This window comes from Trachypithecus francoisi, unplaced genomic scaffold (assembly GCF_009764315.1).
Source record: "Trachypithecus francoisi isolate TF-2019V2 unplaced genomic scaffold, Tfra_2.0 Lachesis_group10, whole genome shotgun sequence".
NCBI lineage: Eukaryota > Metazoa > Chordata > Mammalia > Primates > Cercopithecidae > Trachypithecus > Trachypithecus francoisi.
Window position 1 is genome coordinate 36,694,130 of NW_022681455.1, and position 27,543 is coordinate 36,721,672.

The following is a 27,543-nucleotide window of genomic DNA, read 5'->3' on the forward strand; positions in this document are numbered from 1 at the left end:
GGAAGTCACTTTCTCTGATGAACCTCCTTTTCTGCAACTCCAGGTCAAGAGAGTGGGACTGACCCTCTTCTAGTACTGAGGCTCAGTAAGTCTTTCTTTTATTTTTCCTTTTTTATTTTTTTGAGACAGAATCTCACTCTGTCACCCTGGCTGGAGTGCAGTGGTGAATCGTAGCTCACTGTAGCTTTGACCTCCTGGGTTCAAGTGATCCTCCCATCTCAGCCTCCCAAGTAGCTAGGACTGCAGGCACACCACCATGCCCAGCTAGTTTTATTTTATTTTGTAGAGACAGGGTCTTGCTATGTTGCCCAGGCTGGTCTTGAACTCCTGGGCTCAAGTGATCTTCTCGCCTCAGCCTCCCAAAGTACTGGGATTACAGGCCGCCATGCCCAGCTTATTTTGTTGTTGTTGTTTTGTTTCTTAATCTCCTTCTATTCTACAGGGAGTCTGTCTTTGAGTGTAACCTACAAGGCTGGAACTGCTCGGCCAAACCCTTTTAGCCACTGAAGAAGGGTCATTGGCCCATGGAGGGAAGCGGCTCCCCTCTTAGGGGGATGGGGGATGGAGATAGATGGTGCCTTTCTAGGTGTGGAAGGCCTCTAGACCCAAGGAGGGGTGTCTATGTGGTCATTATTTCCATGGGGCAACATGGGGTGAATTAGGGGTGAGAGATACCAGGTGAAGGCCAGTTAGATTAGCAAGGGGACTGCCCTATTCTAACCCCTAGAATCTTACTCCTCATTCTTGGCTTTTTAGCCTCCCTGTTTTTTATTAGAAAGACTTTTTTTTTTTTTTTTTTTTGACAATGTCTCGCTCTGTTGCCTAGGCTAGAGTGCAGTGGTGCAATCTCGGCTCACTGCAACCTCTGCCTCTTGGGCTCAAGTGATTCTCCCTCCTCAACCTCCCTAATAGCTAGAACTTGAAGTGCACGCCACCATGCCCAGCTAATTTTTTGTTTTTGGTAGAGATGGAGTTTCACCATGTTGCCCAGGCGGGTCTCAAACTCCTGGCTTCAAGTGATCCACCTGCCTTGGCCTCCCAAAGTGTTAGGATTACAGGTGTGAGCCACCGTGTCTGGCCCTGATATTTTCTGATTCTATTCAGTTGTCTGTTAGAACATTCCACATTCTGGGGACAGTGAGTCAGCAGAGGAAGTCGGTTGAGAGCCCAGTACACATCCTAAGCAAGGCTGGGCATTATGAGGGCATCAGGGTTGTATAATCTCTCCTGCCCTGGAGCTCACTGCTAAGCTACGTCACCTCCCCCAGGAAGCCCTCTCTGACACCCTGATCAGTGAGTTGCTCCTTTTTCAGTGCTCTCCCAGCACCTGACACACAGGTGTGCTGCTCCTTCTGTGCTGCACTGTAATTATGTTTGTGTCTCCTGCATGAGGCTGTGAGGTCCCCCAGGGGAGACCAGGAGTTAGTCACACCTCTACCGGCAGGGCCAGGGACTCTGCTGGGGTGTGCAGGGTGTGTCCTGCACAAGGATGCCCAGCCAAGGAGGTGCATGGGGACTGGAATCCAGTCCACATTCCACTTGTCAAACCATGAGCCCTGGCACTGGGCTGTGTCTGCCAGCAGGAAATACCTTTTCCTAATTCGCTTAAAGGAAACATATGGATTGTGGCGGGCCTGCTTAGCACTGCACTGGCATTCAGTTGGCGCTCGGTAAATGGTTGTTGCTTATGTGCATGACAGAGGGTGGGAAGGGTTGGGGCAGATGGAAGTCTTCAGAAGAGGTGTGCTGGTTACTATTGTGTGGTGGGGGCAGGAGACCTGATTCATAGCATTTGCTGATTCCCACGGTGCCAGTACTCCCACAGTGGCTGATTCCAAGCTGCCGAGATAGGAAGAGGTGTGCACAGTCGGCCCTCACAAGCCCCAGCACACCACTGTGGTTTTACATTTATGATCTTAAAACTGCATCTGACAGCCGGGAACGGTGGCTCACGCCTGAGGCAGGCGGATCTCGAGGTCAGGAGGTCAAGACCATCCTGGCTAACATGGTAAAACCCCGTCTCTACCAAAAATATAAAAAGTTAGCCGGGCGTGGTGGCGGGCACCTGTAGTCCCAGCTACTCGGGAGGCTGAGGCAGGAGAATGGCGTGAACCCGGGAGGTGGAGCTTGCAGTGAGCTGAGATCGTGTCACTGCACTCCGGCCTGGGCGACAGAGCGAGACACCGTCTCAGAAAAAAAAAACACCAAAAAAACCTGCATCTGAAACAGACTTTGAAGAGAGAGAGAGAGAGAGAGAGAGAGAGGAGAGAGAGAGAATGTACTTCTGTTTGAAGTTTGGGGCCTCCTCAGGATGAGAAATTGCTTCATCCAAGTTCTGTAGAGCCGGTGCAGTTCCCCGTGGGAAGCCTGCCCAAGGGGAGGCTGTGGAATGACCCCCTGGAATGAGCCCATGATGCCTAAAGCAGAGCCCTCGAACCACTCCACCCAGCCTGTCTGTGGCCTTCGGCGTCAACAGAGAACTCCCAGGGGAGATGTCTCCTCCATCTCCTGGGCATGAGCCTTGCTCTTCTGCCTCGATTCCTTCACACACACTGTTTACTGCTTCCAAATCCTACATGCCTCCTGTAGAACCTGCACAAGTCCCACCACCTGCAGGAAGCTGCCCTGTCTGGACATCAAGTCCTTCTCATCCCATAGCTTTATGGGCCCCAGACTTGTTCCCCCAAGGCAGGCTCAGACTTTATCACTTCCAGACCACAGCCTCTCTTTTCCTCACCCCAGGGGTCTCAGCTGGATGAATCCCCAACCATCCAAATCCTTATCAATTGACTGACTGAACTAAGACATTCAGTGACTGGTGAATGAATGATGAATTTGACGCCCCTTACTTGAGCACCTAACATGTGCTAAGGGGCGGGGAGCAGTATGGACCTAGATAAACAGTGTTATCCACAGCCAGGGCAGCATGGGGCCTGCCTTGGTCTGTTTTGTACTGCTATAGCAGATACCATAGAATGGGAAATTTACATAGAACAGAAATGGATTTCCTCATCGTTCGGGAGGCTAGAAGGTTCAAGACTGAGGAGGTAGAATCTGGCATGGGCCTTCTTATGATGTCTTCCTGGGGGAAGGCAGAAGGACGACAGAGAGCACGCGGGTCTGAGTCCATCCTTTTATAAGGAACTCGCTTTTACAATAATGGCATTCATCCATTCATGAGGATGGTGCCCCCATGACCCAAACAATTCCCACCAGGCCCCACCACCCAACACTGCCTCATTGGGGATCAAGTTTCCAACACATGAACTTTGGGGAACATTCAAACCACAGCAGGGTCACAGACAAGCGAGCACTGAGCCCAGCTTGAATGCGGGGTAACTGCAGGGAAGGCTTCTTGGAGGAGGCAGTCTGTAAAGTGAGGAAGCAAAAGGTATTAACGATGTAAGGGAGTGAGAGAGTTGTGGAGTCTCACTCTCTTAGGGCGGCAAAGGGAACAAGGTGGGAGGGAATCAGGAATTCCAGGGACCATGAGTGGTTCAGTAGTGTTGCCATGGACCCTAAGGGCACAGGGGTGGGGTGGATGAAGCTGAGGCCACATGATGTGGGGCCCTAAGAGCCGCACAGGGGCGCTACTGATTCCATGCTGCATGTGTCAAAGGACTAGAGACATGGTGCTGGAGAAAAAAGGCTGGAGGGGAGGTGAGGCTGAGAGAGGGAGGAGGCGTCAGTGGAAGGATCCCTGATGCAGCTGAGATGAGTCAATGAGTGAGAAGAGTCACCAGAGAGATGGCTCAGGAAGCTGCTTATGGCCCTTCAGACAACTAGATCCTGGAAAACCCTGCGTAACCACCCTCCAGGTCAAAACGTGAGAGAGATTCTGCATGGGGTGGAGGATAAATTCTCTGATGGTCAGAGAAGACTTCAATAGTTGAGTAGTAGCCTGAAGAGATGAGGGCAGGAGGGGAGCTTGGAGAAGGGCATTCCAGGCAGAAACTTAGAAAGGGCAAAGGTGCTGAGCAGAATGGATGAGAGGCCATGAGGCGGCTGGGCGACGAGGTCAGAGGACCCGGCGGGGCACCATCAGGCTGGGCTTTGGCAGCCACAGTGGATTTTCTTCCAGAGGTGATGGGAGCCAGGGGAAGGTTTTGAGCCATGAGAGGGTGTGACTGTCCAGCAGCCCAGTGCCCCTCACTCCTCTGTCCCCAGGGCCAACGAACCATGGAGCCAGGACAGAGAACATCTCGAAAAGTCCGGAAGCTGGGCTCCAGCCGGCGGCGGCAGACAAGAGAGCCGGCTGATGGTGAAGATGCTGAGGTGGCCCCAGAGCCAGAGTCTTGGTCCTCTCAGGCAGCAGCAGAACTGCAGGCCTTCTTCCAGGACTGCGGTGCCAAGGAGAGGGGCTTTGTCACCCGCGAGGACCTGGCGGTGAGCCCAAGGCCCCCATTTGAACTCTGAATCCCCTTTCCGTAGCTCCTGACATCCCCAATCCCCCATCACAGGAAGGCAGGCCTACCCCTGCCCCTTTCTCTCATTTAGAGCTCTCAGAAAACGCTAGGGATGTGTTTATACTAATGTGAAAATGACTGGTAAGGCTTTACGTGTTGCCCTTTTCCAGAAACATTTGTCTTTTAACCAGTGAAAGGACTTTAAGCCAAATAAGTAATTTGCAAATGTTATAATTTTTGGCTCATTGAGCAAGGACATTTATTTTGGGAAGCAGTCGGAGCCCTGGAAATCAAACCATGTCAAAGACTGTAAACGTCAATGAAACATAAGATCAGCCACGGTTGTGTGTCCCCGTAAAGAGTCTTAGGGTGGCTAGGTGTTGTGGTTCATGCCTGTAATCCCAGCACTTTGGGAGGCCGAGGTGGGCAAATCACTTGAGGTCAGGAGTTCGAGACCAGCCTGGCCAACATGGTGAAACCCCATCTCTACTGAAAATACAAAAATTAGCCGGGCATGGTGTTGGGTGCCTGTAATCCCAGCTACTTGGGAGGCTGAAGCATGAGAATTTCTTGAGCCTGAGGAAGCGGAGCTTGCAGTGAGCCAAGATCACACCACTACACTCCAGCCTGGGTGACAAGCGGGACTCCATCTCTAAAAAAAAAAAAAAGAATGGGGGAACCAGTAAGATGTTATGACTGGTTCAAAGAGCATTTGAGAAGCCAGCAATTTGACAGAAAAGTATTAGGATGAAATTACTGAGTTAAATTCTTAAAATGGCTAATATCTAACAGGCCATAAATCTTTCAGGCTATCTATTCTACTAGTAGCTTCAGTAAGTTTGGGACTTTTCATGAAAGGTAAACAATGGGTTGTGCCAGCATTCTGTTTGCCTCATATCCAAGTTTCAGATTTCCTCCTTCCCTCCCTCCCTCCCCTCTCCTCCTCCCTCCCTCCCTCCCTCCCTCCTTCCCTTCCCTTTCCTTCCTTCCTTCCTTCCTTCCTTCCTTCCTTTCTTCCTCCCTTCTTCTCAGCTCGATCTTAGAGGCGTGATCTCAGCTCTCTGCAATCTCTGCCTCCCAGGTTCAAGAGATTACCCTGCTTCAGCCTCCCAAGTAGCTGGGATTACCTGCACCCACCACCACGCCTGGCTAGTTTTTTTATTTTTAGTAGAGAAGGGGTTTCACCATGTTGGCCAGGCTGGTCTCGAACTCCTGACTTCAGGTGATCCACCTGCCTTGGCCTCCCAAAGTGCTAGGATTATAGGCATGAGCAACTACGCCTGGCCAGATAATTTTTCTGTGATCATAGATAATCTCCAAAATTTTCTTGATGTATAAAATGCTGCTGTCATTACATTGGCTTCTTTCCATAGGAGCAACAAGGATATAATTAAACATGAGACTCTTTGAATTTGCCCTACAAATAGCGACAGTATTGAGACATTTTAGCTTCTGTCTAGAAGCTTTCATACATAATCTTAGGTTGGTTTTTTTTTTTTTAAGGGATAGGATCTCACTCTGTTACCCAGAATGGAGTGCAGTGGTGCAGTCACAGCTCACTGCAGCCTCAAGCTCCTGGACTGAAGAGATCCTCTTGCCTCAGGCTCCCAAGTAGCTAGGACTAAAGGCACATGCCACTGTGCCTGGCCGATTCTTAAACTTTTGTAGAGATGAGGTCTTGCTATGTTGCCCAAGCGGCAGCCTTAGGATAGAAGTTGAGTGACAGTTGTTCCAGTTTTCCAAGGACTAATGGGGTACCTGGGATATGGGACTTTGAGTGCTAAAATTGGAAAGTCCTGGGAAAACTAGGATGAGTTGGTCACCCAACTTCTATCCTAAGGCTAGAAAAGCAAGCCCAAGATACTCTCTTCACCAGCTGTCACTTGTATCACCTGTAAATTTAAATGACTTCCTCTCTTCTTGAGGTCTCTGATTTTTCTAAGGTCCCTCTTCTGCCAGGAAGCAATCCATGTGGTTCCAGCCAGCTTCCTGGTAGGGTTTTGTAGGGATTGACTCCATGGGCATTCCTTATAGTAGGCTTGTCACACCTGATTAAATGAGGACATCCCATAAAAGACACTGCAGGTAGGGCCTTGATTACACAATTGATTTATCCAATTATATCTTGATTTAAAAAAAAGGAGGACAGATTCTGTTGAACCTGTGCAAATAATTATGTTGTCATGGAAAGTAAGGAGAGTCTGTCAAAGTAAATTTTTTTTTTTTTTTGAGACAGGGTCTTGCTCTCTCACCTAGGCTGGAGTGCAATGGTGCGATCTTGGCTCATTGCAACCTCCGCCTCCTGGGTTCAAGGGATCCTCTCACCTCAGCCTCTTGAGTAGCTGGGACTACAGACACACGCCACCATGCCCAGCTGATGTTTTGTATTTTTTATAGAGGCAGGGTTGTGGGTTGCTCCATGTTGCCCAGGCTTAAAAGTATTGGTTTCTGAATCATGAGGGGATCAATGAGATTCAGATACCGCTTGAAACGTTGAATTTCAGTTTACAGAAGTATAATCTGGCAGGGCTTCGTGGCTCACGCCTGTAATCTCAGCACTTTGTGAGGCAGAGACGGGCAGATCACCTGAGATTAGGAGTTCCTGACTAGCCTGGCCAACATGGTGAAACACTGTCTCTACTAAAAACACAAAAATTAGTCAGGTGTGGTGGCATGTGTCTGTAATCCTAGCTACTTGGGAGGCTGAGGCAGAAGAATCGCTTCAACCTGGGAGGTGGAGATTGCAGTGAGCCGAGATCACGCCACTGCACTCCAGCCTGGGTAACAGAGTAAGGCTCTGTCTCAAAAACACAAAAAACGTATAATCTACTAAACTGAGGGTTAGAGACAGCTCAAGACCAGGAAAGAACTTCCTCACAGATCTATTAAAGTAGAACAATAAAAAATAATATCAACTGTATTGCCACAAAGAGCCGTAACTAGATTTCCTTCAGCTGTTCAATCAACGCCATGTAATTAATTATTGTTCTGCTGGATCTTGGGTAAGCTGTCTGCTTTTGGACTCAGTTGTAGGAATTCTCAGTCTACTCACTCAGTCAGAAGGTCATCCATTGTCAGCTTGGAAGCCTACACCAAGTGAAGCATAAGTAGTTCACAGAACCTGGTGCAGTCCTTTTTGTCTAGACTTTGAGTTTGTTTTTCTTTGTTGAAGATGCAATCTGTGGCCTGCAGCTTATAACAGAGGCTTCAGGCAGGCATTGGAAAGGAGAAATGTGTCCAGTAACGAGACTGAAAGGCTGTGGTTATTTATTACACTACCTAATAGTATCAGAATGGAGGAGAGTGAAATTCTCTCCTGGGGTACGATGCACAACTATTTCATCATGGTTTGATCAGTGTTTCCCCTGAAGATAAAAACATACTGCTTGTAATCTCAGGACTTTGGGAGGCTGAGGCAGGAAGATCACTTGAGCCCAGAAGTTCAAGACCAGCCTAGACAATATGGTGAGATTCCATCCTATAAAAAGTTTTAAAAAATTAGCCAGGTGTGGTGGTGTGCACCTGTAGTCCCAGCTACGTGGGAGGTTAAGGTGGGAGGATTGCTTGAGCCTGGGAGGTCAAGGTTGCAGTGAGCCATGATCACACCACTGCACTCTAGCCTGGGCGGCAGAGTGAGACCCTGTCTCAAGAAAGAAAAAAAAAAAGAGCATATTATAAATAGCAAAATCACTGAGAAATCTCCAGGACCTTCCCATAAAGCATGCAATTTCTGAAATATTGATATTAATAGCATTTTGCCCATGAAAATTTAGCCTAGGAAAGCCTGAACGTCTCTTCTGATTTGATTGTTCTTCCCATGATGTTCTTGTAATAGTGTTGAAGTATTTAAAAAATATAGAGAAAGATATCTTAAATTTTTTATTGTATTTTTTTCTAAATTTAGGATCTGATCTTGGGAAGGCAAAATCAAAAGAGCCATTAGAGAAGATTTGGGCAATAGATTAAGAGGTCATGGGAGACCAAGAAATATTACTTTTTATCTATTTAATCAAAGTAATAATAAAATAAAAGATTTTGAAATAAATATGGAAGAAGGTAATATGATTGCAAGAGTAGATAGCTTTTTTATAAGAGAGATACCTTTGCTTTTTAAAAAAAAAATTTAAGACATAATAAGGTCAAAACAAAGCAGAGGAAATGATTCTGGTGAGATAGGGAATCTCTGTTATCTGGGAGGCTTACACAGAAGCTAAACAGTGGCCTCTTTTTAACCCTTGCTGAGAGCTCTAAGACCAATTTATTATTTTAGTAGAGATAAAGCCAAATTCTAGTTATGCATTAATAGAACACGTGGCCATAAAATTTTCATGAGTTTTTATTTATTATTTATTTATTTTTACTTATTTTTATGTATTTATTTATTTTTATTTTTATTTTTTGAGACAGTTTCACTCTTGTCACCCAGGCTAGAGTGCAATGGTGTGATCTTGGCTCACTGCAACCTCTGCCTCCTGGGTGCAAGCGATTCCCCTGCCTCAGCCTCCTGAGTAGCTGGGATTACAGGCACCTGCCACCATGTCTGGCTATTTTTTTATTTTTATTTTTAGTAGAGATGGGTTTCATTATGTTGGTCAGGCTGGTCTTGAACTCCTAACCTCATGTGATCCACCCGCCTCGGCCTCCCAAAATGCTGGGATTACAGGCATGAGCCACTGTGCCAAGCCTATTTATTATCAATTTTTAAGCCCACCAAAACTGCGCCAAATTTGGCAAAATGTTAATACTTTTCATAGCTTATTTTCAGACTCAGGCATTATAAATCAAGGCAAATAAAATTCTCTTTCAGCAAACTTTCTACAACATTCTATATCCATTCAAGTTTTGCCTTTTTATCCTTTTTCATGTTCTAGAATAACCAGACACTTTCACACAACAATGCATCCCATTTTCCTTGCAGACAAAGTTTTGTTTCTCTGTCGCTGTTGCTCCTAGTAAAGCCTCAAGCATCTGTAGTTAATTGAACTTTTGTTGTTGTTGCCGTTGTTTTGAGACAGGGTCTTGCTCTGTTGTCCAGGCTGGAGTGCAGTGGCACAATCTCAGCTCACTGCAACCTCCGCCTTCTGGGTTCAAGCTATTCTCGTGCCTCAGCCACCCAGTTAGCTGGAATTACAGATGCCCGCCACCATGCCAGAAGGATTTTTTCTATTTTTAGTAGAGACAGGGTTTCACCATGTTGGCCAAGCTGATCTCAAACTCCTGACCTCAAGTGATCCACCTGCCTAGGCCTCCCAAAGTGCTGGGATTACAGATGTGAGCCACCATGCCCAGCCTGTATTAACTGCACTTTTAGCCAGTGTAATTAACTTCTTTCACAGGAAGAACTAAGGGTAAATTGAGAACTGTCTTATACAAGAATTTTAGCAGACAAGCAAAGCTCACAAATACACATAAGCCAACTTTCTACAGCCTTGAGTATCCCTAACACAACTTAAAAAGAAAGTGGTCAAATATATATAACAGAAAATTTATCATTTTAACTATTTTAAAATGTACTATTTAGTGGCATTAAGTACATTCACGATGTTGTACCACCATTTCCCCAGTCATCTCCAACGCTTCTTTTATCTTGCCAAACTGAAATTCTGCACCCATTGAATAGTTAACTCCCATACTTCCCTCTCCCCAACCCCTGGCTATCCCTATTCTACTTTCTGTCTCTATAACTTTGATTACTCTAGGTACCTCATAGAAATGTAATCATACAGTATTCGTCTTTTAGTGACTGGTGTATTTCACTTAGCAGAATGTCCTCAAGGTTTATCTGTATCATAGCATGTGTCTAAATGTTCTTCTTTTTAAAGACCAAATAATATTCCATTGTACATATATGTCATTTTTGTCTATCCTCTTATCTGTCAGTGAACACCTGGGTGGATTCTTTTGGCGATTGTGAATAATACTGCTATGAATATGGCAAATATCTGAGTCTCCACCACTTTCTTTTGCACAACATTTTTTTTTTTTTTTGAGATGGAGTCTTGCTCTCTCATCCAGGCTAGAGTGCAGTGGCGTGATCTTGGCTCACTGTAACCTCCGCCTCCTGGGATCAAGTGATTCTCCTGCCTCAGCCTCCCAAGTAGAGTAGCTGGGATCACAGGCATGCGCTACCTCGTGTGGCTAAGCTTTCTGTTTTTAGTAGAGAGGGGGTTTCACCATGTTGGCCAGGCTGGTCTTGAACTCCTGACCTCAGGTGATCCACTTGCCTTGGCCTCCCAAAGTGCTAGGATTACAGGCATGAGCCACCTCACCCAGCCTGCACAACTTTTTAAAGCAGAAAATAATGAATTTATTTGTTAACATTACCCAAAGATATAACTACTTTCTAGCATGTGAAAATAAGAAGTAAAAAATATATCAACTTAAAATTATGATTAGCAGCCAATGTTTCAGTATTAAATTTGTTTTAGAAATTATCCAGATAGTCAAAAATTATTTATTAATTAATGTACTTCAATATTAATTTAAAATTCTAAAGTTAATTAAGAATCTTGGAAACTGTGGTTAAGGTAACACACTAGAAAATATAATTACTGTTGATACAAAATTTATTTGTTAGAATAATTAATCAATTTAGTGGGGCACAAATTTACATGTTTATAATCTTAAACATGTGTAAAGATAAAGTTGACTTATTTGATCTGAAAGTCGAAATGACAAGTATAGGAAATCTAGATTAACTAGTTTCTTCACAGAAAATAAATATAGACTTATGAAAAACAGAATGTATACTTGTATTATACTTAACATAAAGCACAGAAAAGACAGATAGCTATTATATGTGCTTTCTCAAAACAATTATTAAACCAGTCTAATTTGTTCAAAGAATCATGTTAATTATATGGACCTGGCTCCTGAAAAATTTTCTGAGCTAGCGATTTCTAAGAAGAATTGTTTTAAGTCTAACACATTTAAAGCACTCAAATTTCAGTTATTTTCTGTTATTTTTAGGAGCATTAGATTTATATAATCACTTATTTGTCTCTATAAACTAATCAACACAGAACTCCTTTAAGAGACATAGTACACTAAGTTATTAATACCTTCCAGGTGTACAAGAGCATTTCACGCTGACAATAAGAGTTAAAGACCTTTCGGGTGTGATGGTACATGCCTGTAATCCCAGTTGCTCAGGAGGCTGAGGCAGGAGGATCGCTTGAACCCAGGAGGTGGAGGTTGTGGTGAGCTGAGGTTGCGCCACTGCATTGCAGCCTGAGTGACAGAGTGAGACTCCATCTCAAAAAATAAATAAATAAAATAAAAAAGAGTTAAAGGCCTTTCTATTACAGACGTATGGATATACAGACACACAGAGAATGTCTTGCTTCATTTCTACAGTTTCAGCCACAGATCAAAAGTAAATATAGCAGGCTGGTCATGGTGGCTCACACCCGTAATCCCAGCAGTTTGGGAGGCTGAGGTGGGTGGGTCACCTGAGGTCAGGAGTTTGAAACCAGCTTGGCCAACATGGTGAAACCCCGTCTCTACTAAAAATACAAAAACTAGCCAGGTGTGGTGGCGGGCGCAGGTAATCCCAGCTACTCAAGAGGCTGAGGCAGGAGAACAGGTTGAACTCGGGAGGTGGAGGTTGCAGTGAGGCAAGATTGCGCCACTGCATTTCAGCCTGGATGACAGTGAGACTCTGTCTCAAAAAAAAAAAAAAAAAAAAAACGTGAACAGCAACATGAAACTCACCTATTCAGATCTCAAAGAGCTGTTCTCCTTCCCAGTGGATATGAAATTATTTTTCTTTGAGATACAGTCTCATTCTGTCACCCAGGCTAGAGTGCAGTGGTGCAATCTTGGCTCACTGCAACCTCCTTCTCCCAGGTTCAAGTGATTCCCCTGCTTCAGTCTCCCGAGTAGCTGGGATTACAAGCACCCACGACCACACCTGGCTAATTTTTGTATTTTTAGTAGAGACGGGGTTTTACCATGTTGGCCAGGCTGGTCTCCAACTCCTGACCGCAAGTGATCTGCCCGCCTCGGCCTCCCACAGTGCTGGGATTACAAGCATGAGCCACTGCGCCCAGCCTGGAATTCTTAACTAACTTGAGATCACAAATAGAAAAACAAACAACAACAACAACAAAACGATTAGCAAACCAGTTTTTCTGTTATTTTTCAACCAACAGGCATTAGGTCTCCATGATGCATCCCCCAGAGATCACCAAATAGAACATAAAGACCATCACTGGTTTAGACCAGACCATCACCGCTGCCACCAATGGGGAATAACTTATCATTCATGTGCAGCCCCAGATAAAAACACGAAATTTGCAAAAAAGAAAACAAAGTAACTGGAGAAACAGAGAATCAGCAAACTCCAAGTCCTATTATGCTTGGGATTCCCTCTGAGAGCCAAAGCGCGTGGGCTAAAAGAGCCCATGACATGTGCTTGTGCAGCCATGCAGGCTACTTGGTTCTGCCAGATGAGCCCACTGGGCCGTCTCCATAGACCTTAGTCCAAAACTTGTTATAATTTTCAAAAAGGTAAAATCATGACCTGTAGGCTGTGATATATAAACTGAACTCTTATAGAAGATTTTATGTAACTCATTGACTTTTTTTTTGAAACGGAGTTTCACTCTTGTCACCCAGGCTGGAGTGCAATGGCACCATCTTAGCTCACTGCAACTTCTGCCTCCTGGGTTCAAGTGATTCTCCTGCCTCAGTCTCCCAATTAACTGGGAACATAGCCACCTGCCACCATGCCTGGCTAAGTTTTGTATTTTTAGTAGAGATGGATTTTCACTACATTGTCCAGGCTGGTCTTGAACTCCTGGCCTCAGGTGATCTGCCCACCTCGGCCTCCCAAACTATTGGGATTAAAGGCATGAGCCACCATGCCCGGCCTCAGATAATTTTTGGACACTGATCACGACATTCTGGGGAGTGTTGGCTGCTGTCCTTTATCAAGTTCCTAAAGACATGGGACTTAGGACAGGTACGTTTTGATTTTGGATGGAGACAGTGAAAAGGACTGGAGCCAGTTCATGGCCCTGCTGGGAGGGCTGCCTTGGGTGGGGTTGGGAACGTCAAGCTTAGGCCCTGGGTCAGGTTACTGGGGGGACTCTGACATTAGGGTGAGGTGAGGTAGGGGTGGCTGAAGGCAAACATCTCTCCGTTTTGGAGGGTGAGAGTCTTCCCCGGTGGGAACACCTGCCCACCTTGCCCATTCCTTCCAGGTGGCCAAGTTCAGCTTCCTGGGCAGCAAGGAGGAGTCAGAGATGATCTTCGACTGGGTGGACGTGGAGCGGAAGGGACATCTGTCACTTGAAGAATTCAGCTCTGGACTCAGTATGTCTGTCCTTGGAGGGCCTCTGGGCACCCAGGTGTCCCGTGCAGTGTGCCCTGCGTGGGGCTAGACTGGGTCGTTAGAAAGGCAACCCTTTTCCCAGGGACTTTCACCCCACATCCCTGGCTGCCAGAGTGCTCCGGGGCCCTCCGCCCGTGCATTCCACGCCCCCACCCCCTGCCTCCAGAGAGGCCTCTGGGCTTGCTCCTCCCATGTCTTCTCCTCAGTAAAAGGCTTCTCCTGAGCCAGAGGTCTTGACACCACAGATTTGTTTCCGTAACATTGTGGCTTTGGTTAGGGGAATTCCATGGGCCAGGGAGCAGCAGAGGGTGATATTTAGGGGTGGGGGCTTTCCAGGTACTGAGCCCTCACTGGGCAGGGCCGCCCCAGCACATGCCTCTCTAGAAGGGCTGACAAGACTTAGGGAGCCCAGGACCAGCAGGGCACAATCCTCCCGCTAATCCTCTCCGTGGGAAGACCTTCCGGCCCAGACAATGAAAGGTGTGGTGTCTTCACAGAGCCCCTGCAAGACACAGATCAGCCTTCAGTGTCCACAAAGCCACCCAGAGTTCTCAGGTCAGCTGAGGCTCCAAAAACCTGGAGACCCGCAGAGAAGGAGGCCAGGAATCTGCATTTACGCGTGGGCCCACTCCAGCGGGAGGCTCCTCCAGTTCTGGCAATGGAGAAGCTGAGAGTTGGGAGGAGAACTCAAGGGCTGGGCAAGAGGAATTGCCGGTGGGAGTGCAGCCCAGAGGGAGCATTGTTGTCCACACAGCCTTGGGGCCGTCTTCATTCGCAAATCCAATCATGACTGCCACGCCAGGAACTTCCCAGTGCCTGTGGGACAAACCGGAAGCCCCTTCCTGGGGCCTGCAGGGCCTGTACCCTCCGGACGCTGCCAGCCTCGCTGGCTCACTCAGTGCCATTCACCCCGTCCATCTTGCTAGCCCGGCTCCTGCCTCAGGGCACCTGCAGTGCTGTTCTCTTTGCCAGGCACACACTTCTTGGAGTGCACAGGATTTGCTCCTTCTTGGGATTCACATCTCAGTTCCAGTGTCACCTCCTTAGGCCACTGCTAGCCACCTCATCTAAGTCGATCCTCCCAGTCTCTCAGTGGAAATTACCCTGCATATTCCTATATTCCTTTGGCTCACTTAGCAAGTTGGCTTAAAATATATATATATACACACACACACACACACACATATATATATACACACACACATACATACATACATATATATATATATTCTTTTCAACCTGCACTAGAATGTCAGCTCCATGTTAGGGATTTTGGTTAATTTTGTCATGTAGATAGATGCTCAATACATATCCCTTGATTGAGTGCATGAAGAGTTTGGTCACCGCCTTGGAGGTGTGGTGTGATTTCCAGCAAGTCTTTTGGTGTCTCTGGGCCTCAGACGCTCATCTGTAAAATGACTACCTTAAGTAGACTCCTAAGGTTGATTTGAGAAATATATGAATGTAGCCCTGTATAAATGTGACTGGCACAGGTAGAATTCCTTCCCCGAGGGCTGGAGCAGGGCTGGGTGGGAGGCCAGGCACCTGGGCCCAACACCACTGTGCTCCCCTCTGTCCGTCTCTGTCCACAGAAAACATCTTTGGCTCCAGCCAGAGCTCCCACAGGCTCCGCAGAAGGAAGCCACTGCCCTCTAAGCGGGTGTCTGCTACCACCAGTTTCCCAGCTCTGGAGGAGGCCGATGCTGAGGAGAAGGAGGCGTTCCTTGCCTTCATAGAGCAGCTGGGGACTGGACGCTTACTTCCCAAGTAAGGCCAGGGCAGCATGTGCATGGGGAGAGGCTCTGCCAGCCATTGACAGCAGGGGGTCTCCTGGACACAGAGTCAAGGGGGCAGGTGCCAGGTAGAGCCAGGTGCAAATCCCGGCTTGGCCATTGGCTAGCTGTGTGACTACAGGGATGGCTTCGCTTCTGACCTCTGTTTCCTGGGCTGCAGAATGAGCCTAAAAGCTGTGGTGGGGTTAAAACCACATGCAGAGGATGCCTGCTTATGGGGAGTCATTCCCACCCCCGCACCTCCCTGCCCTATCCTGCCCTGTAGAGTCACTCTTCAGGAGGACTAACGAGTGGGCTCAGCTTCCCAAGGGCCCTTGAATTCTTAAAACCATGGGAATCCCTGCGGGTGCCTTTCTTAACTCAGTGAGGATTCCTGGAGTTCGGGGTGATTTCAGGCATTTTGTGCCCCGGGTTGAACAGGTTTGGAGGCAGAAGTGCATTTCCTCCCATCCATCTGAGGCTCTGGGTATAAGGAGTTGCCTTTGCTTAGAGAAGGGGAGCCCTGGCCTGGCTCACGCCTGTAATCCCAGCACTTTGGGAGGCCAAGGCGGGTGAATCACCTGAGGTCAGGAGTTCCAACCAGCCTGGCCAACATGATGAAACCCCGTCTCTACTAAAAATACAAAAATTAGCCAGGCATGGTGGCACATGCCTGTAATCCCAGCTACTCGGGAGGCTGAGGCAGGAGAATCACAGCAGGAGAATCGCTTGAACCTGGGACGCAGAGGTTGCAGTGAGCCGAGATCATGCTACTGCACTCCAGCCTGGGCAACAGAACAAGTCTCTGTCTCAAAAAAAGAAAAAAGAGAGAGAGAGAGAAAGAAAGGGAGCCCTGCCTGCAAACATCCCTCTCTAGGACCCCCAGGGTCTGTTAGAACCAGTGGGGGCATCACCCTCACCCACTGGCCCAGGTTTGCTCACCGCCCCCGTGGGCTTCTGTGAGGACGAGATTCCTCACGCTTGGCTCCTGGAGGGTGGGGCCAGGTGCTGTGAGGCAGGCAGGGTGGGACTTAGGGTGTAGACTGGCAGGGCAAGGGGGTGGGGAGCCTTTTATTCACTTGGCAGCTTGGCCTAGGCTCAGCCCTCTGGCATCCGTCCTCACGACTTAATTAAATCCATGTGAAAGCAGCCTTTATCGGCTGCCAACCGTGTAGCAGGCCCTGAGCTGGTGCTTTCATCAGGCGTCTCTCATTCCTCAATGACCTTGCTTGGCAGGTATCAGCCCCCACCCCAATTTACAAATGAGCCCAGAGAGGGCTTGGGACTTGCTGGAGGTCACACAGCCTCAGAGTGAGAGAAGAGAGGGCAGATGGAAGCCCTGGGCCATCAGGATCCCAAATCCTCCCATCCCACTATTACAGTATCATAGAGAGACAAAGTGTGGCAGGGGTTCAAGAAGGGAGAGGGCACACCTGGGAACGATTCCTGGGGGAGGTGGCGTTTGAGTTGCATCTTGTAGGGTGTCAATAGATTTGGCCCAGGCACCAAAGTCTCTTAGAGTGCTGTCGTGAAAACTGAGGAGTGGGGCTCCCCCATGGAAACTGAGGAGTGGGGCTCCCCTTGCTTCTCCATCCCACCTCGTGTCTGACCCTCCCATCTCTGGCTGTCCTCCCCTCCCCAGGCAGACAGAAATCTGGCAGCTGTGGGGGCAGCTGCGGCAGGAGGAGCCCCAGCTGGCAGGCAACCTGGCAGGCTTTCTGGCCAAGATGACCAGCCGCCTGCAGGAGGCCCAGGCAGACAAGGAGGCCTTGGAGCTGACCCTGAGGAAGTGAGTGGGGGGCCCGGCCGGGTGTCTGACTTGAAGTAGGTGCTCTTCACATTCCAGTGGAATCTGATTGAATTTCCCCAGCTCCTTCTACAGTCAGGCCTGTGAGTTGGATAGGGCAGAGCTGCGCTGGAGGAAGAGGTGGCTCAGGGGACCTGGTGGGGAGGACAGAGTTAGTAATGGCCGGAGTGGGAATGGCAGGGTGTGTCTTGGTACAGGACCTGCTGTAACGCCCAACTCCAGGGGCCTGCTCCCGTAGATTGCAATGCATGTGGTGACCCTGGAGTTGGGTTATAGGGGCAGGAGGATGGTGAAAGAGGGAGGTGGGAGTGAGTGATGGGGTGATGAGGACAATGAGACCCTGGCCAGGGGAACTGGTGATGGTTACAAGGGTCGGCATGGTAGGATTAGCAGGACCAATGTCAAAGTCATATGAGTCAGCGGGTTGTTATTGGGATGGCTGTTCTCAGAGTGACAGAGGTCGGTGACTGCTGGCAGAGTGAGGAAAGCAATAGGATGGATTCCAAACCCAAGCCCAGACTGCCCCTGCCAGCAGCAGGCTCCCAGAGGCGCTAATGGGCTGCCTGGCCCCAACTCCTCCTCCTCCCAGGTGTGACTCTGACCACCACCGCGAGGTCCAGCAGCTTTATGAGGAGATGGAGCAGCAGATCCGCCAGGAGAAGCAGCAGCTGCAGGCTGAGGTGGGCTCCTGCCGGCAGCCTGCCTCCTTCCCACTGCCTGGGACACCTCTGCTGGCTAAGGAGTGGGGCCTGTGACTGACCAGGGTGGGGCGCAAGAGGCTGCTGGAGTAAATCCTCTCCCCTGAGCAGCTTGTGTTCCCCAGAGAGATGGGGTGGGGAATGTCGAACCTGGGCCCCCTTCCCATCTCTGCCAAGTCTCCTTGTTGCCACAATCTAGGCTGGAACTGGGGGAGTTGTCCTGAGAACCCTCCCTGCTGGGACATCCTGGCCCAGGCACCCCAGGTGGTGGAGGTGGAGTGTGAGAAGGGCTGGCCTGCCGGGCTGGCTCTTAAGAGTCTGCAGGGTGAGGGCTGAATCTACCTACTCCACAGAGCGACTCTCGGGGCCTGGCCCTCACCTCCCAGATGCAGGACGTCCTAGAAGCCAAGGAGCGCGAGGTGCAGCGACTAGCTGAGGGCCAGAGGGAGGTGAGTGACGGGGTTTCCCAGAAACCCACTTCCAAACAGGTTTTTAATATCTATGAGCCTCAGTTTCCTATCAGAGACATGGAAATCAGAACTCCTGCCTTAGTAGGTACTGTGATGATTAGAGGTACTACATGGGAGGGCCTAAGACAGTGCCTGGTACATAGTAGTTTATGCATCAGTTGTTCCATCTCTGAAACTGACCTAGCTTCCTGCTTAGGGTCAGGTTACCTGCTGCCCTGACACTGCAGGTCTTATAGCCTGTAGTCACTTACAGGTGGCACTGTGGTTGTGGTTGAGTGTTCGGGTCTGAGACCCTGCCCCACTGTCTCTTCCTTCCTCAACTTGGAGACCTCTGACCTTGGTAAAATTGTCCTCTGCTGTAACCAGGACAACAAGCATCCCTTCAGCCTGGGACAAGATTCCCCGAGCCTTCCTCACCATGGCCTGGGCTGGCCCTGTTACCAGGTTGATTTCCCAGGTGCCTCTGCAGCTGCTTCTTGGAAATCGAGGCAGGACCCTCCTGCCAAGAGAAGAGATAGGGTTTACACCTGGGGCCGTTTTGTCCTGTTGCCTGTGAACGTGAAGCCTCTCCCCTCCAAACCTTCATTCCGTCACCCCACAACTACTTATCCAGCACCAACTATGTGCCAGACACTGTTCCAGGTTCTGAGGATCATGACAGACACAAACTTCTGCCCACAGAGTTACCATCTAGTCAGGGAGACAGGTGACATACATAATATAGGAGATGGTGATCAGTGCTAAGGAGAATAAAGTAAAACAGGGAAGGGGGATAGAAGAGTTGGGGAAGTTGAAATCGTAGTCAAGTAAGTTGAGAAGGGAGCCAAGGAAGGCCTGGCTGAGACGATGACATTGGAGCGAAGACCTGAAGAAGTGTGATATGCTGGGGAAGGGCATCCAGGCAGAGGGAACAGCAGGTGCGAAGGCCCTGAGCGGGCATGCGCTGTGGAAGTTCACGGAACAGTAAGCAGAGCTGTGGACTGGAACAGACTGAGAGGGAACAGCCATAGGAAAGGAGATGAGGGTCATGAGGGGAGGTGAGGAGGCTGCAGGGAGACTGTTCAGGGCCCCGGAGGCCATTGCAAGAGCTTGCCTTTCCCTGCACCTGGCCAGGCAGCGTTCCCTCCCTCGGTCATGTGATTTGCTGTTGGATCAGGAGCCCCCTGTAGACCAGATGGTCTCAGGAGCCAGCAGCCATTGCAGGGCTCTGAGTAGTGGAGGGTGGGATCTGGTTTAGGTGTGGGGCCTCTGTGGCACTGCTGGTTTTTGTTTCTCACATAGTCTCCCTGCCCTCCCTGCCTCAGGATTTCCAATGCCCCTCCTGGACAGGAGCTAATGGAGCTAGTTAGGCCAAGGAGGGATAACCGCCCACTCCTACTCTGATTTAAGCTGGGTCTCCAGGAGCCTGGACAGGGGGTGGGAGTCTGTGTCTCACAATGGCCTTGGGAGGTTTTTTGCTGCCCTGGAGGGCATCTGGGCTTCTCTCCGCCTCACCCTCCACCCTGCAGCTGGAGGCCCAGCTCTCCCACCTCAGGAGCACACATCAGGAGGCTGCCTCAGAGAACCAGCAGCTGCAGGAGGCCAAGCGTGACCTGGCTGGGCGGCTGGAGGAGGTGCAGGGGCAGCTGCAGGTGACCAGGGAGCGCCTGGATGCCGCCAGGGGCCGGGTGTCCTGGCAGGTGGAGGAGAAACGGAGGCAAGTGGCTGCTATCCCTGGACTGAGGTGGACTCTAGGGGCCTCCTGGAACCAGTGGGGAACTCTGAGTTCTCTAAGGATCTAGCTAGCACACAGTGCACACACAGCTTCCTTCCTTAAACCCCACCCTCTGCCAAGCTGGAACTATCACGGCCATTTCTGAGATGAGGAAACTGGGGCACAAAAAAGGGAAACACCTGTGCCCAAGACCACATAGCTAGAATTAAAACATGCACGTGTGTGGGTGTACATGTACACACACACACACACACACACACACACACACACACACAAAGGCTTAGTGCAGTGCAAGATCCCTAGTAGGCACTCACTCTACTTGTTATAGTTCAGAGGAGTGGGATGGGCCAGAATGATCAAGGAAGGCTTCCTGGAGGAGGTGAGGCTTCATGTGGGTCTTCAGGATGGACGAGATTGGATGAGGAGGAGGAGTGGGGAGCACACGCCAGGTGAGAAGGATTACCTGAGCAAGGACTGGGAGGAGGCCTGGCCATGGGGAGAGCAAGCGATGGTGAGGGCTGCAGGTAGGATGGGTGTGACACCACCTACCTGCCCCTCCCCTGATCTTTGCTTCCCTGCTTCCTTTCCAGTGTGCCTGGAGTGGGTGAGAAGACCCCAGACCTTCAGGCTGTCTCCCCTGAGGAGGACCCCCTGCCTGGGCTATTTGGGGACAATGATGACTGGGACCAGCTCCTGAGCAACTTTGGCAGCCCTCCGCATGGAGCCCTGCAGCTCTGCTGGAGCCCGCCCCCGACCCCAAGAGCCACCTCAGGCCCCCAGACACCCCGTGTGGTCAGGCAGATCTCCATCTCAGAGCCACAGGCTTTACTATTTGGTCAGGAGCCATCTTCAGATCCAGATGGGGCTCCAAGGACCCCCCCTGGGGTGCCTTTCAGCGCCAAGGACAGTAAAGGAGTGGACCCAGATGAGCAGGACATTAGTGCAGAGCAGCCTGTCGAACCGCACGACCTGGACCCCAACCAAGAGCCGGGGTCCACCCCCGAGGGCCGCCTCCTCTGGGGTCTCTCAGGAAGCCTGGTGGCACCTGCATTCAAAGTGCTCATTCCTTTGGAGGATGGGCCCCCTCCCCCTCCCCAGGCCCCAGCTGGGTCCAGCAAACAGATCCAGGCCTCAGACCCAGATGACAAGGACTCTGGGTCTTGGGCTCCTCCCAGCGGGGCTCAGCCTGGGGCTGGAGCAGGACTCCGGGAACCCACACAAACCCCTCCCACCATGACTGAGCCGGAAACCCAGCCCGGACCCTCGCCCACAACTGCCTTCACAGGAGTGGGCCCAGCCAAGCCGCCCAGGCAGAGAGATACCCTCCAGCAGAACCTGCATGCCACTGGCTCTGAGCCAAGACCAGGGGCCCAGAGGGCCAGAGACCTCACCCTGGGGCCAACTGAACCCTTCCAGGGCCTGGAGTTTGTGGGTCCGCTGCCCACAGAGAGGTTGGAGCAGGGCCACGCAGGCCCAGTGGTGCAGGAGGGCCTTCCTGAGGGGCTAAGAGAAGCTCATGGCCGGGTCCTTGGGCTGGGTGAGCTGCCTGCCCTCCCCCACCAGGGGCTACAAGAGGAACCCAGGTCTGAGGAAGGAAAACAAGAGGGCCGAGGTGAACAGGACCTCAGTTCAGAGCAGTCAGTTGAGGCTCACGGCCTGGAAACTGCGCATTCGCAACTCCCCCAGCAAGATTCTCTGCTTGTTTCTCCCCCATCTGCCACACCACAGGCTCAGGTGGAAGCAGAAGCCCCCGCTCCTGGAAAACCAGCACCTCCAAGGGGCTCTCCTCCTGGAGGGGCTCAGCCTGGGGCTGGAGCAGGACCCAAGGAACCCACACGAACCCCTCCCGCCATGGCTGAGCAGGAAGCCCAACCCAGGCCATCCCTCATGACTGCTCACGCAGAAGAGCAAGGCCCCCCTCACTCCGGGGAACCAAGGGCAGAGAGCAGGCTTGAAGATCCAGGAACGGACCCCAGGGAGGCTGGGCTGACCCCATCCGCGGGAGACCCCATGGCTGCAGGGGGACCCCAGGCCAACCCTGATTACCTCTTCCATGTCATCTTTCTGGGAGACTCCAACGTGGGCAAAACATCCTTCCTGCACCTGCTGCACCAGAATTCCTTCGCCACCGGATTGACAGCTACCGTGGGTAAGGGCACCGAGGAGGGCGGCAGGGAGGAGGGGAGATGCAGGGGCCAGGGCCAACGAGTGGCAGCAGGCCCAGACCAAGCCATCCCTGAGGAAGCTGCAGGTTCTGCCCTGGCCACGGGCCCTGCATTAGACATTGTTTTATATGGGCATAACCTTACTATTTCACTAATCGTCTCTAATTACAGGTAATTTGCTTTTTCTGCATTGATCTGATTAGCTTATAATGTGCCACATCAACAATGCACCCTGCAATTTAGGTGCCTGCGAGAGTTGATGGTGAAAACAAGCAAGTTTTCACTCATGTGGCCCGTGGGCAGGCCAGAGCAGGGTCTGTGCTGGTTGGATTTGCTCATGATTAGCTCCAGGCTGGGCGGCGATGGTCTGGCAGGAAGTCACCTTGGGCAAGCTGGATATTTTACACAGAATGTATTTGTAGAGTGTGGTAAATCAGGAACCCAGGTGCCTGAATTCAAATTTTAGCCCTGCCACTTATTGGGGTCTGAATTTGGACAAATGACTTAACCCTTTCGAAGCCCCAAATCCTTGTCTGCATAATGGGACAACAGTAGTGCTGCCTTCCTAGAGCGGTTGAGGATTAGTTGAGTTGATATGTCAAGATCTTAGAATAATAACTGACATGTAGTGAGTACTCAATAAGTATTAGTTATTATGATTGTTATGACTATTGTAAGTCAATATTTGATCATGTCTAACTCAGTGGCTCCTGAAAGAAATGGCTGAAAGCAGAGAGCCTTCCCTCCCTAAAAGTATCAGCGTATGCGGCCACTGAACCCTGTACAAAGCTACAGAAAAGCAAACCCGAGAGAATGGAGGGGAGACCCACCTAGGGACAAAGACGTCACGCCACGCCTGTCTTTGTATTAGACCAGGGCACATACTGAGGATCAGTGCCAGACCAGTCAGTAAATGACAGCTCCCCACAAGAGAGGCCTGGGGCAGGTTCTCAAACTTTTCTTGCCCAGGAAGCCTCACCTGGGAGCCAGTTAAAAATGCAATTTCCTCAGGAAGAGGAAACCTATAGCAGGCTGGCCTGATGTTGAGTGGGGCCACAGGTTCTACCACGCTACCATTATTTTATTTATTTATTTATTGAGATAGAGTCTTGCCCTGTCCCCCAGGCTCAAGGGCAGTGGCACAATTTCTGCTCACTGTAACCTCTGCTTCCTGGGTTCAAGTGATTCTCCTGCCTCAGCCTCCCACGTAACTGAGACTACAGGTGTGTGTCACTTCACCTAGCTTATTTTTGTACTTTTAGTAGAGATGAAGTTCACCATGTTGGCCAGGCTGGTGACCTCAGGTGATCCACCCGCCTCAGCCTCCCAAAGTGCTGGGATTACAGGCATGAGCCACCGTGCCTGGCCAAGGCTACCATTATTAGTCACCTAAGCTACCGTTTACTGACCACCTCCCATGCACCAGGCATCTTCCATACATGTCTTATTCCTTACAACAGCCTTCCTTAGAACGGAGCCTGCCCCTTTATTATGTGGTGAGAAGTTCCCACAAAATTCAATCAAGAGAAACACAAGCTGCATAATTGTGAACTAACCAACCAACCAACCAACCAACCAGGCAAGCCGGCATGCACTGCTAGCCGGCTGGGAGTACCCGATATCCAAGTACTTGGTCCAGGTCTGTCCCAATCCCAGCTACGGTTTGCTGCCCCCTGGTGGCTATCATCTATTCCGGTTTAAATACCACAGGAAATGATCCTGCCTTCATGGGTCAATTACTTCCCTACCTGGCGTCACCTTCCCTCCATTCTTGCCCCACCCCACTACCTCACAACATAAGATCTCTACCCTGCCTGTATTTGAGGACAGGACCAGATAGAGAATTACAGCCAACGGAGTTATATTTGAATGTACATTTTCCATATCTATCCCCATTTTACAGATGAGGAAAGCAGGGAATTGAAGACCTGGTTAAGTTTCTTGCCCTAGCTGGGCCCCCAAAGTTAAGGCCACCTACCTTAAAGGCCCTGCCTCCACACCAGAAGTTTTATCCTCTTTTCTGGGTCTGTTCACTTAAAACAGCATTTTCTTTCTTTTTTTTTTTTTTTGAGACGCTCTGTCGCCCAGGCTGGAGTGCAGTGGTGTGATCTCCGCTCACTGTAAGCTCCGCCTCCTGGGTTCCCGCCATTCTCCTGCCTCGGCCCCCCAAGTAGCTGGGACTACAGGCGCCCGCCACCACGCCCGGCTAATTTTTTTTTTTAGTAGAGACGGGGTTTCACCGTGTTAGCCAGAATGGTCTCAATCTCCTTACCTCGTGATCTGCCCGCCTTGGCCTCCCAAAGTGCTGGGATTACAGGCGTGAGCCACCGCGCCTGGCCTTATTTATTTATTTGTTTGTTTTATTTTATTTTATTTTTTGAGACGGAGTTTCATTCTTGTTGCCCAGGCTGGAGTGCAGTGGCACGATCTCAGCTCACTGTAACCTCCGCCTCTTGGGTTCAAGTGATTCTCCTGCCTCAGCCTCCCGAGTAGCTAGGATTACAGGCATGCGCCACCACGCCCGGCTAATTAAAACAGCATTTTAATCCTCCAGCGACTCTGCAGTGTATGTCTTTCTAATTTGCCACTTTGCAGACAAGGAAAGAGAGGCTCACAGAAGTGAAATGACTTGCCTGAGGTCCTGTAACCAGTGTAACAGTGGCCTGAAGCCAGCATTCCTTATGCCCCTCTGGGCTGCTTGTCTTCCCTGCTGTCTCGTTGAGAGGGGAAGGTGCATGCAATAATTAGGGAATGGAACAAGGAGTACTGTAAAAATAAAATAACGAAACTTGTATTTTGGGTGGCCGAAGGAATGAACATCGTAGACAAGGTGCCTTGTGTTGGCACGAACTGCCAGTGTGGCAGGGAGGTCTGGGAAGGCTTCCTGGAGAAAGTGGGTCCTCGAGGATAGATGGAATGCAGAGCCGAAGGGAAGCCCAGCAGCCAAGGGCTCTATCGCACTGCAGCTGGTACAGGGAACAGGTGTATACTGGGGTAGGCCTTGGCTAGGAGTCCTGGATGGTAACTTAGTAGGCTTCACCCCTCTTTATGTGTCCTAGGAGTAGATTTTCGGGTCAAAACTTTGCTGGTGGACAACAAGTGCTTTGTGCTGCAGCTCTGGGACACGGCTGGCCAAGAGAGGTAACAGGCAATGTGTATCAGTGGTGTCAGGAACCTAGGCTGAGTGTAGGGGTATAGAGGGACACACAGCAGCCCCAATAACATGGGCGGGAGGCAACTGCCCCCCGAGGATTCAGGAGGTCAGGGAAGGAGAGATGAGTCAAGCCCAAGGCAGGGGAGAGAGGCCAGCAGAGCCAGAGGTCCCTCAGCCTGGCAGGGCATATATTAGGGCTGTCCCAACATGGTCATTAGTGGACAGTCACCCAATCACCTGTCCTTCTGAAAATGCTGGTCTTCTGCTTTCAACCTAGGCAGTAGTGACCAAAACTTTTTTTTCTTTTCTTTTTGAGATGGAGTCTTGCTCTATTGCTCAGGCTGGAGTACAGAGGCGTTATCTGGGCTCACCACAACCTCCACCTCCTGGGTTCAAGCAATTCTCCTGCTTTCAGCCTCCTGAGTAGCTGGGACTACAGGTGCCTGCTACCACGTCTGGCTAATTTTTGTGTTTTTAGTAGAATGGGGGTTTCATCATATTGGCCAGGCTGGTCTCGAACTCCTGATCTCGTGATCTGCCTGCCTCGGCTTCCCGCAGTGCTGGGATTCCAGGCATGAGCCACCGCACCGGGCAGTCATCAAAACTTAAAAGGCATATCTTATTTGATTCTGCAGTTCCACATCTAGAAATTCGTTCTATAGACAGACTCATATATGACTATAATAACACAGGGACCAGGACCATTCATAGTACTATCACTTGTATTATTAAACATAGGAAACAACCTAAATGTCCATCAACAGGGGACCAGTTAAATAAAGTAGGCTCAGTCCACCCGATCTAACACTGTAAAGCCACACAAAGACTGAGGACTGTCTTTAGGTACTAATAGGGATTTTTTTTCCTCTCTCTTTTTTTTTTTTTGAGACAGAGGCTTGCTCTGTCACCCAAGCTGGAGTGTGGTGGCGTGATCTCAGCTCGCTGCAACCTCTGCCTCCAGGGTTTAAGTGATTCTTGTGCCTCAGCCTCCTGAGGAGCTGGGACTACAGGCGCCCGCCACCACATCCAGCTAATTTTTATATTTTTAGTAGACACGGGGTTTCACCATGTTGGCCAGGCTGATGTGGAACTTCTGACCACAAATGATCCTCCTGCCTCAGCCTCCCAAAGTGCTGGGATTACAGGTGTGAGCTGGGAATGCACCCAGCCCAATAGGAAATTTCTCCAAGACATCCTGTTAACTGGAAAAAACCAAAATGTAGAACACTGAATATTAATGAGTATGATGAATGTTTTACACTGTATTTGTATAAAATAGAGGCGGAAAGATGTATGTGTATGGGTGTATATATGTGTGTGTATATATATGTATATACATAAAATACCTCTGGAAAAATATTTAAGAAACTGATAACCCTGGTTGCCTCTGGGGAGGGGGACTAGGTGGCTCCAGGATGGGGCAGAAGGAAGGAGACTTTTCACTGAGTTCTCCTTGAGACCTTTTGAAATTTGGGCCATGAGAACTGTGACCTCGTCAACAATAACTACACCCTACGAAGGAAAGCATGCGGACATGCTCTGTGGGAAGCAATTAGAAGTAGGGTAGTTTACTTCTCCCACTTTGCAGAGGCCAGGACCTGGGGTCCGGATGCCTGGTGTGGCCTCATGCAAACTCTCTGGGCAGGTACCACAGCATGACTCGGCAGCTGCTCCGCAAGGCTGATGGGGTAGTGCTCATGTATGACATCACTTCCCAGGAGAGCTTTGGCCACGTGCGCTACTGGCTAGACTGTCTCCAGGTGAGCAGATGGCTGCTGGGGTTGGTCCCAGTCCCTCCAGTCAAGAGGGACGTTATATCCTGCCACTCCCTCTTTTCTCCCAGGATTACAAATGACATGACAGACATATGGGTGACACCACCCACTGAGGGCATGTGGTTGGATGAGCTGGGAATGCAGTAGTGCAAAGAAACCACAACTACATAGTATAGCCTTGAAACCCAACTACTTCCTTTATCCTGTGAACATTCTCTTCCTACATATGGCAGCTCTGTTTATCA

The 27,543-nt window shown here is 49.9% G+C and overlaps 1 protein-coding gene across 5 annotated transcripts in view; it reads left to right on the forward strand.

Moving 5' to 3' along the window:
- RAB44 (RAB44, member RAS oncogene family) overlaps window positions 1-27,543 on the forward strand; it is a 40,505-nt gene that overhangs the window by 7,633 nt on the left and 5,329 nt on the right. For 3 of the 5 annotated variants that reach the window (XM_033216987.1, XM_033216988.1, XM_033216985.1), the window contains exons 2-11: window positions 4,168-4,386; window positions 13,613-13,724; window positions 15,336-15,510; window positions 17,158-17,304; window positions 17,912-18,002; window positions 18,374-18,469; window positions 19,999-20,186; window positions 20,795-22,353; window positions 25,429-25,510; window positions 27,169-27,283. In XM_033216987.1, coding sequence (XP_033072878.1) covers window positions 4,180-4,386; window positions 13,613-13,724; window positions 15,336-15,510; window positions 17,158-17,304; window positions 17,912-18,002; window positions 18,374-18,469; window positions 19,999-20,186; window positions 20,795-22,353; window positions 25,429-25,510; window positions 27,169-27,283 — 2,772 coding nt within the window. In that variant the 5' untranslated portion in view covers window positions 4,168-4,179. Of the gene's footprint in view, window positions 1-4,165; window positions 4,387-13,612; window positions 13,725-15,335; window positions 15,511-17,157; window positions 17,305-17,911; window positions 18,003-18,373; window positions 18,470-19,998; window positions 20,187-20,794; window positions 22,354-25,428; window positions 25,511-27,168; window positions 27,284-27,543 lie in introns of all 5 variants that reach the window. The other 2 variants (XM_033216986.1, XM_033216989.1) reach the window with 2 other exon arrangements.